Here is a 10,765-nt window from a genome sequence, read left to right as displayed (position 1 = left end):
ATCTCTTTGTTTTGAACGCAATCTAGAGGGAAGCATGTAGGAGGCATAATTTTTTTTTTTAAGGTGAAGCAGTGAGGTGGGATGATTGGCAGTTGAACAGAATTTCCATTGTTGGCATCTGTACCTCTTTATGTGACCCCACCTTCTTCCCAGTCCTAATATTTGTTTAAGGTTGTTTAGAAATTGTTCCTCTCTTCTAAGACTGGGAGGCATAGCCATTCTGATCTGTATGAACAGTGGATTCCAAAGTAATAAAATAGCGGTATTAGATTCTTTCCATATTCATCCATGCCTAGAACATTTCATTTTCCCCCCAATCCTGCCATGTTATTCAGGCTGGGCTGTAAAGGGCAGAGACAAGAGAGCAAATTCCTGAAGGGTCTGGCTACTTTTTCCCTTTCTCCTAATTCCTTCAGACCCTGGCGTGGATTTTTTTACGTAGATGCAGTTTCGGATTTTACAAATTGTATACTTTCAAAGTGGGTTAATATCAAGTTCAGCTGCGACTGTTAGCGAGGTGGATGGAGCTGCACAGATGGAGTCTGCAGATGGTGTGGAGCGAGGGGCTTGGTGCACGAAGTTCAAAGTGCAAACAGAAGCTGTGTAATAAAGCAGCAAACTGTGGTTGGCGTTGAAACTGCTCCTGGAAAAAATGGCCCCCCAACGAATGTATTTTAGTTACATTCTCTTTTGCACATTTTGAGGCTGTAGTAAAAAATAAACATCAAAGGCTATATGTGTTAAAATTTTTTTTTGTGTAGAAAATGGAAATTGTTCCTCCACTGAGCAATGAGAGAGCTCTTCTGACAATGTGCTTAGCCTCCCTGAAAAAACTCACCCACGACAGCCTGTGACCACCAAACAGTGTGCAGTGTGCTCAGGGTTCTGAATTTTTATTTTTTTAATGAAGCATAGTTGGTTTGCAATGTTGTTTTAGTTTCGGGTGTACAGCAAAGTGATTCAGTTATATATATATATATATATATATATATTTTCAAATTCTTTTCCTCTATAGGTTATTACAAGATATTGAATGTCATTCCCTGTGCTATATAATAGGAACTTGTTGTTTACCTCTTTTATATATAGTTGTGTGTATCTGTTAATCCCACAGTTCTGACTTTTGTTTGCCCTTTTAAAAATATCCCTGTCTGGAAACCAGACTATTGCAATATTTTCTAGCTCTTTCTTTAGGATCTACCACCATTAAAAAAAAAACCTGAACATTTTTGGAAGAACTTAGGTGCCGAGCAAGACCAATGTAGCTCTCAAGGAGAAGAGGAGACAGGCTTGCTCTGTGGTGCTCCCAGGCTATACTTGATTTATCGCTCATACCTTATCATTTCATTCCCCATCAGAGATCAGAAAGGGTTCATCTTAGGAGTCCTAGTCTTCTAAGAGGATGTCCAAGAGACCAAGAATCAAAGCCCGACGGCCGCCAAGGCAAGTAAGCAGATTTGCAAAATGTCAGAGTCACATATTTCTCCCAAAGGACATGGTTTCAAGACCCAGCAAGTTGAATCCTTAACTTTGAGCCACTTTTGCACAGGCCCCACAAGTTTACGCAAAGGAGCATCAGTCTTGACACCAGCAGAGCTGTTGAATGAGCCCAAGTAGCCAACTGAGATTTCTATTTGGAGTGAACTTTTACCGGGGGGGTGGGGGTGGGGCTCAGATGTCTGGGGGATCCCACTGTTTGAAATGAAAATCTGAAAATAGACACATAAGGACCATGGGCTGGGAAGACAGCGTTGTTCAAAACGTGAACAGTTCTCTGAATGAACAATGATCTTGGAGCAAAACAAAATGAAAGATTTACACTGTTTCCTATTTCAAGGAAAATTTGAGAAAAAGACTCTTTTTTTTTTTTTTCCCCTAAAGAAGGCATTGACTTGCAGGGAGGTAGATTTGTATCCAGACTCAGGAAGTAGACAGGGCCAGCAATTAACAAAGCAAAAATACTCTGTAACTTGTGGAAATTCACGGTATGATTAAGTGCTCTATCTCCCAGATAGAGGGATATTATCTGGCTGTCATATTTCAGTCAAAGATAAAAAATGTCTTTAGGTAAATTCATGGAGGGTGACTTAAAAAATTTTTCCCTCAAGAATTTCTGTAGAAAAGAATTCTCTTACAAAAAGAATAAAGGATGTAGGGTGTTGGGCCAGGGGTTTTGAGAATTCACAAAAGGGAGGGAGAGAAAAAAGGCAACTCTTTCCAGTTACTGATGGATACATCAACCTGGGGGCCAGGTGTGCTGGCTCTTAACAAGTAACACTCCCGTCCATACAAGGCTGGCTGTTTTTCTTTCCCAACGGTGTGTGAGTTAAGTGTGCTTCTGGGTTTCGACCGTGAAAATAGGTGTGACCTTGACTCCCCTTTAACCAGCTCCCTGCTTGTTTTGCCTTCAGTAAATCAGGAATAAATAGCACCCTCCCCTACTCCCCAGCATCCACCTGCAACTTCCAAGAAGGACTGAAGGAAGAACTCAGAGTTCCCCTGTGTATATTTTCAAAGCACTGCTGATGTGGAAGACATACGAGACGAGACATCACTGGGAAAAACCAGGATATCTGCCTGGGACCAGTCTTTGCTAGCATGACATCCATTCCCAGCCACCTTCTCTCTGTTTCCTTCCCCTTTGCCGGCTGGCAGCCAGAGGGGGAGTAAAGGAGGAGTTTGTAGAGAAGGGCATCCTTTCCTGAATAAAAAAGATGGCGCTCCACAAGCTGACGGGTTTGAAGTCCACCTTCTCCTTTCTGCCTGGACAGATCTGAGATGCAGGCCAACTCACAGTGGGGCCAGCACACAGGAGCATCCTGGCCACACTGTACCGGCCCTGGACCACTCACTCTGAAACTCCCTGCTGTATGCACCAGACCGATGCCCGGCTGCTTGAGCTGCTGTAGTCAGATTTCCCTTCAGGTGCAGCCAAACAGAGCTCTCACTGGTAAACCCTAGCAGGAGCTTTTTGCTCTTCATCTCACGGTAAGAAAACGCATCATTTCAGTTGCCTGTTGGATGCAAGGTTTATTTTTCCTCTGAGTTCTTTCTGTCCCTTCTCTGGCATCACTCAATGTCATCAGGAGAGCAGAGGGGAAGCGGAAGAAAGATTTGGGGGGAGAGAGAGAGAGATTCAGGAAGCTAAGAGAGGATGAGAGGATGTCTCTCCAGCAGGGAGGGATGTCTGGACCATCCAGAGGAGCGTTCCCCTTACTTTGCCAGCATGCCAAATATTACACGAAGTTTTAAACTGTGTTGCGTGCAGGAATCACCGCGAGTTCTCTGAAAGCACCTCCTAATTATGTTCACAGTCTGCAAAGCTCTTAAAGGAAATGCTCCCTTCCTGTCACTCTGGGACATCATACTTTTTTGGGGGGAAAATAGGCCAAGACAGACACATCACTTGAGGTGCACTTTATTCAGCAAACAGGCTGATGGCAGAGGACTGGTGGCCCCAAGGGGAAAGAATGGGGACGCTCAAAGGAATACAAGCTTCAGAAAAAGTGTTTTGTAGGTTTTAAGATCTGTTCTGGCACCAACACGGCTTCTGGAGAGTTCTTTGAAGAATGGGAGTTAAAAAAAGTTGTTTTTGAGATAATATGGGAAAATGCTGGCCATGTGTGAAATGGTAGGATCACTATTCCCCACCAGAAAATAAAATAATTTAAAAAATAGTTTCTTCAGACTAAGACAATTTTTGATGCATTTTACTGTACCTCTCTCACACATTCAAAGATTTCGAACAGGAACTCTGTCATTAAGAGGCAAGCACATCTAGAACATTATTACTCCCTTTTGCAGAACTCAAACGAGACACAGAGACATCTCATGACTCATCTAGGTCACTAGGAAGTTACCTGAGAAACTGAAAATTTGCTTGAGTTTCCTGTGCAGCCTCCACTCCCGCCCCCAACAGGACAAGCAGCTAAGATAGATGCCTTCCATCCTGGGTTTGGACAAATACGTGGTCAGAAGCATCATCAGAAGCACAGAGCCAGGGATCCTGTGGTGGTCCCCTGGGAGACATGGCTTTTTCATTAAGAAGGGCCTTCAGGAGAATAAGGCAACCCCAGGGCTCTCAAGGAGGAGACAGTCCTGCCAAGATTCCTGTGACAGATGTCCTGATTAGCCTCGATACTGAAAAGATAAACTTGCTGAGTTACATCAAGGGTCCTTGCTCTCCCTCTGTCCTCTTTATGGGTACTTACAAGTGAAGCAAGGGTGACGTGGAGTTGAAGAGGTGGGCTGATTTACTACCACCTCCCACAGCCCACTGGGGCCCCGCCACCCCACCTTTGCCCAGGCTGGACTCCCCACTTAGACCCCCCCCTTCCCTCTCCTCTTGGTTCCCACCCTCCACACCATCTCCTCCCCAACCCTGGGTCTCTGTCTCCAAGGAGTCTTTCCCACATCCCTCAGGGCATCGTGACCTCTCCTTTCTGAGACTGGACAGCTTGGACTCAGTGTGCTCTTAGAAAACTGGACATCAATAGCCACAGCTGACATTAACTGCCCGTTTTCCATGACTGCACTAAGCACTTGACATGGTTGTTTAATTCATCCCACTCAGCTGCCCTCACAACAGGTACCGCTACCACCCTCGTTTTATAGATAAGGAAACTGAGGCTCAAGAGAGAAGCTGCTTTGTGCTATTTGGCCAAAGTCGGAAAAACGGAAAAGAAAGAACATGGCAACCCTGTACTAAGTCGGTGTGTTCAGCATCCTGCCCCTTCACTTTTCTGGTTGTGGCTGTTCTTACGAACTCCTGGGCTCTGTCCCCGGGACCGGTGCCCCGCAAGACCTTCTCTATTCAATTCTGCATGTGCAGTGGCCATGGAGCCTCCCTTTGCCCCCAACATCACTTGCTTTCTCAGTCGAGGGGCAGGTCTTTTCAGGGTGCACATTTCAGATCGATTTCAAGAGAAAGAAATCTCCTGGCCACGAACTTGCTTCCAAAAGCTTGGCAGTGGCTTCTTGCCATTTAGACCCTGGCTCAGTGGCTGTTTCTGAAGTTGCTTCTGTTCCTGGCGACTCACTATGAGCAGGTGCGGGGCCTCCTGCGGCCTGTGCCCCACCCCCACTGATGGAGTGTGTCGTGGGAGGGAGTTACAGGGATGGTCCCCGCCCTTGACCGGAAAAGCAGAACCAAGGAGGTGGCATCTTTGGGGGACGGCTTTTTGCTATTTTCAAGCTTCAACATTTCAAAATTGCCTTGTCATTTTTAAAAGGTTTCTTAGCATGCAAAGGGACTTAACAGGCAAAGGGGATGATTGTGAGTTTAGATAGATTTTAGCACATTTTTTTTTCTTAGTTTCAAAATGTGTGGCAGTTTCACAATACTGAATTCCATCTCACGTGAGGGAGCTGGGCACTGACTCTTCCACATCCAGGAGAGCACTTAAGAAAAGTCCAGGTCCCTTGTGGGTCAAAGAGAGTCAGGCTTGCTAAGACAATCTGTTATGGATTGAACCGTGTGCTCCCCAAATTCATATACTGAAATCCTAACTTGTAGTATTTCAGAATGTGACAGTGTTGGGAGACCGGGTCTTTACAGAGATGAATAAGATTAAATGAGATCATTAGGGTGAGCCCTAATCCAGTCTGACTGGTGTCCTTATAAGAAGGGGACACTGGGATACAGAAACGTACAAAGAGAGGACCACATGAAGAAACAGGGAGAGGACAGCCACCTACTAGCCAAAAAAAAAAAAAAAAATGAAACGCTCCACCAGGATTTGCAATGAGATTTCTGGCCTCCAGAATCTTGAGACAATACACCCTGTTGTTTAAGCCACTCAGTCTGCGGTCCTTTGTTAGGGCCGCAAAATAATACAGAACTCACACTGGGTCTGGTCCCTAGTGGAGTCGATGGCTCTCTGTGATCTTAAATCTTCAGCAGAGCCAGAAGTGTCTTCCTAAATCATTCTCTGAAAAAAGTGGCAAACTGAGGCTCCCAGAGAAGCATGCTTCACGCACTCAGCCTCGGATGCCGCGATGCCCTTTCAAAGATGCCTCGCGGAGACGGCGGCAAGTCAGCCTCGCTGAGATTTTTACCTGTGGTTCTAGGAACTCGGAGGCGCATTAGCAGTCAGGCTTCGCACAGACCACTAAGCCACTTCTAAGAACAAGGCTACCTGCGGCGCCCTGCAGACATGTGCACGCGCGCTTCCTCTTCAGGCCTCCTGCAGCTCCCAGGGCCCGCACGCCGGACCTTGCTGGGGAACCCAAGCTCGGGTTCTGCGAGGACTCGGCGCTGTGGAGCCTGTGTGACCATTCCAGGGAATTTCAATCGTACCTCATCTTCTTGCACGTGAAGCGAGAGCCTGGTGCGGTGGGGTGGCAAAGAGCGGCGTTCTCTGTGGTAGACCACATTCGTTTTGCATGCCAGGCTCTCAGACTCTCGCTTGCCTGTCGCTCAGAAGGAACGATGCTTTGCTTGGTCCCCCACCTCTCTTTCTCCTCAATTTCCACATGGGTATCTTGCTAAAAAATGAGTTATGGGTTTCCTCCAGTAAGAATTGCCTGCACTGATAAAGTACCATCCCAGGAAGAAAACAAGGTCCCCCTTCCCGCTGCTGCTCCCCCCCGTGCCCCTCCCCCACCCCCAGCTTGCAGGGAGGTGCAGCTGCCGAGGGAACGCATGCTGTAAATTACAGGCGGTGAGAAAAGACCCCAGTGCTGAGCATCGCTGATGGCCAGGCTGCAGAACCCGGGGTACCAACTCTGAGAACACTTTGTAAGAGAAAAGGGTGACTTCTAGCATCATGCCCTAAGGCAGTGTCCACACAGTACCAAAAGCCAGGATATTTGGCCACCTGTCCAGCTCTAAGAAGTGGTACGGACAGCTAACCCAGACAATTCAAACCCTCAGACTGACCAATCACCTTGATAAAATTAGCCCTGAAATGGCCAAGATGTCCCTTTGAGTCTCTGAAATTAAATGTCAATATTATATTCTTGAGTTAGAGATTATGAAAGGCCCCAAGCTCCTTTTACTGAGAGGAAGGAGTGAAAAGACCTTCTTCCGTGAGCCCTTCTGAGTCCTGGTTGGGGTCCTAGGGTGCTCTCCACTCTGCCCCCTTGAAAACTCACTGTTTATAACCTGGGGCAGGTCGGTGCCAGTCCAGGGGACACGGGGGCTGTGGGGCTGGGGCCGGGGCCGGGCTCCTCTTTCCCGGCAACTGTGCGGGCCACCGGGTCCCCTCATCATCTTTGCTGTCCCACCAGAAAGGACAGAAGGGAGGCCAGCACCACACACCAAAATCCCAACCATGACCCAGTGGAATGTTGAAAAATTTCCTGGATCTGCCTTCCTGAGTTGATAAAATAGGAAACAATCATCGTTTGGAGGACGCATTGAAAGCAGAGGAAAGGCAGGAAGATCATTTTTTTTTTCTGTTATTCTACAGATATTGCTTCCTTTGCTTGTTAGTGGCCCAGAGGAAATGCAGCAGGAGGCTCACAGCTTCTCAGCAGCGGCCACGTTTCTGCCGCAGGAGCCCCAGCCGCGAGGATGTGTGACTCATACCCACCGCATGATTCAACTTCACTAAAATTTCCTCAGCTGCCAGTAAAGAAGCACTTGAAAACCCTTTAATTTGAAGCTTTGAATCGGTTAATGACTTGCTTTCTTGCCCTTCTCCTGAAATCTTCCCCCTCCCCTTCCCAACACACACACACACACACACACACACACACACACACACACACACACACACACACACAAACACGCAGCTTGCCAAGTGTTTAAATTTCAGAGACCCGGAAACATCAAGGCTCCATGCATCCACAATAGCCTTTGTTGTGACAGAGTGGCTGGCAGGCCTCCGTGTTCCTCGGCGCACTTGGCCGTGTGGATACATAATGAGTCACAGATACTACTTGGGTGCATGCGCGAGTTCGAGTTTGTCGCCAGAAAATTAATTGTTCCCCCGTCTCATCCATCCCGCTTTATCCCAGCTCTGCCAAACCATCAAGCCACACTGTGCAGGCCCTGGTCAGGGTGCTTGCCCCGACACATGGTAATGCCGCTGTGACATTTCCCGGTTATGATTTTTGTTGGTTAAAGCACGGCCCCATTTTGCCACCAAGGAGACCCAGAACGCACATGCACACACAGGTACTCACACACTCAGAGGTCAACGACAGCTTTGTATATTTCAAGAGGCTGATTGCAAAAATGCAGACAGGTACTCCACACACGAGCTGTCCCTATTAGGGAACATGCGATCGGGTCACTTCAGCTGCTGCAAACGCTTAATTTAGGAAACATCTTCGTTGCTCTTGGCGAAACAGACCTCTGTGCTCTGCTTTTTTTCCTCTCTTGAAAGATGCTGGCTGCCTCTCTGCACTGAGGCAGCAAGGAATTACCCAGTATTGCCCCATCCAGGGGCTTTCAGCCTAGACAAGTCTGCCCGGCTCCCGTGCTCTCTGCCTTTTGGAGACAGCTGACTTGTTACTTTGTCCCTGCCGTCCCCGCCGGGGCTGGTCCCATGGGTCTCGGGGAGCCCACCTCCGCCTCCGCCCCAAACTGGCACCGGCCCTCCTGGCCAGCTCTGCCTTTTCCCCGCTGTTGCCCGGGGGGAAGGCTGGCGTGCGGGCCACACAGCACGCCGGGTGCAGGACAGCTCAGTCACAGTCATTCCGGGCAAGGGGCAACAGAAGAAACCCCAGAGAGCTTCATGCAAGCTCTATCACCTCAAGGACTTTAATCAGGGGCAGCCCAACTTACTCTCGCTTGACAAAGTTCTCACACACCGACTGAACACTTCCGCAGCTCAACTAAGTGTTTATTAAAACATTTCTGAAGAGCGACCGCCTGATGAATAAGTAATCCAATAGCCTTGTAATCATACGCCTGAGTTTGAATTCCTCCCACAAAACAGACAGGGGATCGGCTGGGGCCGTCTGCACCAAGTTACAACAGGCTGTCATTTCATTCTCTGCAAAGCTGAGCAAAAGTAGATATTAAAAGCCCAGAGTGTACTCACCTCTCATGAAGCACTGTGGGTATGAAGGAAATGACTCAAATATGCTGTCTGAAGCCATCGCTTCCTCCTGAAAAGGCACCCTCTTCTGAAGGCGGGGGGTTCAATGATTTCTTTTACCTTAAGAGCAAAAACCCAGAAAGGTCACCATTTTAACCCATCTAACCTCACCCCCAACCATGGTTCCCTACATCTCCTTTTTTACCCCCCTCCTCGACACCTCTGGGGCTCCCCGAGCCCTATGAAAAAAAATGTACCTTTGCGAAGATAAATATTCAAATTGTTAAAGATTAAAAAAAAAAAAAAAGCGGCGTCTTGGCTGTGGGTTGGTGATGTTCAGCGCTCTGCGAAACCCTGTGGTTTGCAGTCAGTGTGATTCGTCCTGCGTGCTGACCACTATGCCGGGCTCAGACTTCTGACACTGCCAGGCTACCCAACTTGTGGTTCTGTGGTTGTTTATGAGGCCCAAAGAAGTTTTCACACAACCCAAATTACAAATTTAACTGTTCCCCTTTCCTCCGCCCATCTTCATTGGTTCCTGCCAATCACGTGACTCCAGTGATGTCAATTTCTTTTTCTTTTTTTTTTCCTCTAACTTTCTGAGCAATGCCCTTCCTTCCCTCCACCTGCCCTCCCCCAAGACTGTGCAAGAAAATAGCTGAGGAGACTTTGCAAGAGAGGGACTGGAGAAAAAAGTGACTCAGTCTCTTATTATATCCATGGGCTTTGCTGATTTGGTACAACTTGAGTCCTGTTGTTGTTATTTGTGGTTTTAGGGATGCCTGATGATTTTGATAAAAATTTCATTGCTGCTTATTCAATAGTAATTCAAACCCTGGCATCAGGTGGCTGCTCAGACAGGATGTGGAACCCATCGTTTAAGACACTGGGCATGGGCTCAGGAGCATTCAGCCCTTGGTAAAGACCATCCCAGCAGTGAAACTATAAAAGGAAAAGCAAAACAAAAGGAAATGCTTTGACGAGAGTCTGACCCCTGAAAGGGTCTAGCAACTTGCTGGTACTTTAAAGCCTGAGAAAAGGAAAGCATCATTTTAATTTTGTGACAAAAAGCCCATTTTAATAAAACCCAAATGATGTGGTTTTGTTCCTCCTAACATCTTCTCAATAAAGAGATAAATTCATGTACCCTCTCTCTCTCACACACACACGGTGAAATGAGGAAGCTAAAGGAAAACAAAGAAAAGAGTGATTCTGTCTTTGGGCTCAAAGATACCTTGCAACTGTTAACTTTTTATTTTCACCCAGGGAAGATCCTGTATCCCTTTTGTCTAGTTCAATTCACATCAACGGGCTAATTCATACCTGTAGGTAAAACTCTGCCCAGCGCTACTGGAAATGCACTTTGAATGCGTTAAGAAGACGTCATTATAGGCTATTACAAGGTACTGAATATACTTCCCTGTGTTATTCAGTAGGACCTTGTTGCTTATCTATTTTACATATAGCAGTTAGTACAACAAAAAAGAATATGAAAATGAATATATACATGTATAGGGAAAAATGAACCACTCTGCTGTACGTCAGAAATTAACACAACATTGTATATCAACTATACTTCAATTAAAAAAACAGAAGATGACTTCATTACAGGTAGAGGGGCCAGAGGGGACGCTTCTCCCCTTCCCATGGGGTTGACTCAGGAGAATTATGTAGCTCATCCTCTACCTTAGGAAAAAGACATGCCTACTTGGGAGTGCGAAAAATAGGCTAGCTCTGCATGTGGGCTAGCACACGGAGCACGCATACTTATTTAT

The 10,765-nt window shown here is 46.9% G+C and overlaps 1 protein-coding gene across 3 annotated transcripts in view; it reads right to left on the bottom strand.

The window, feature by feature from the left end:
- Positions 1–10,765, bottom strand: part of RUNX1 (RUNX family transcription factor 1) — a 248,976-nt gene that overhangs the window by 227,250 nt on the left and 10,961 nt on the right. Inside the window, exons 1-2 of one of the 3 annotated variants that reach the window (XM_032470719.1) lie at positions 9,248–9,462; positions 8,994–9,110 (exon numbers count right to left, since the gene is read on the bottom strand). In XM_032470719.1, the coding sequence (XP_032326610.1) occupies positions 8,994–9,051 (58 nt within the window). In that variant the 5' untranslated portion in view covers positions 9,052–9,110; positions 9,248–9,462. Of the gene's footprint in view, positions 1–8,993; positions 9,111–9,247; positions 9,463–10,765 lie in introns of those variants that run through there. The other 2 variants (XM_032470541.1, XM_032470586.1) reach the window with 2 other exon arrangements.

The sequence above is a fragment of the Camelus ferus genome, chromosome 1, assembly GCF_009834535.1.
Source record: "Camelus ferus isolate YT-003-E chromosome 1, BCGSAC_Cfer_1.0, whole genome shotgun sequence".
In the NCBI taxonomy this organism is placed as follows: Eukaryota; Metazoa; Chordata; class Mammalia; order Artiodactyla; family Camelidae; genus Camelus; species Camelus ferus.
This window is presented reverse-complemented; position numbering and strand designations above follow the sequence as displayed.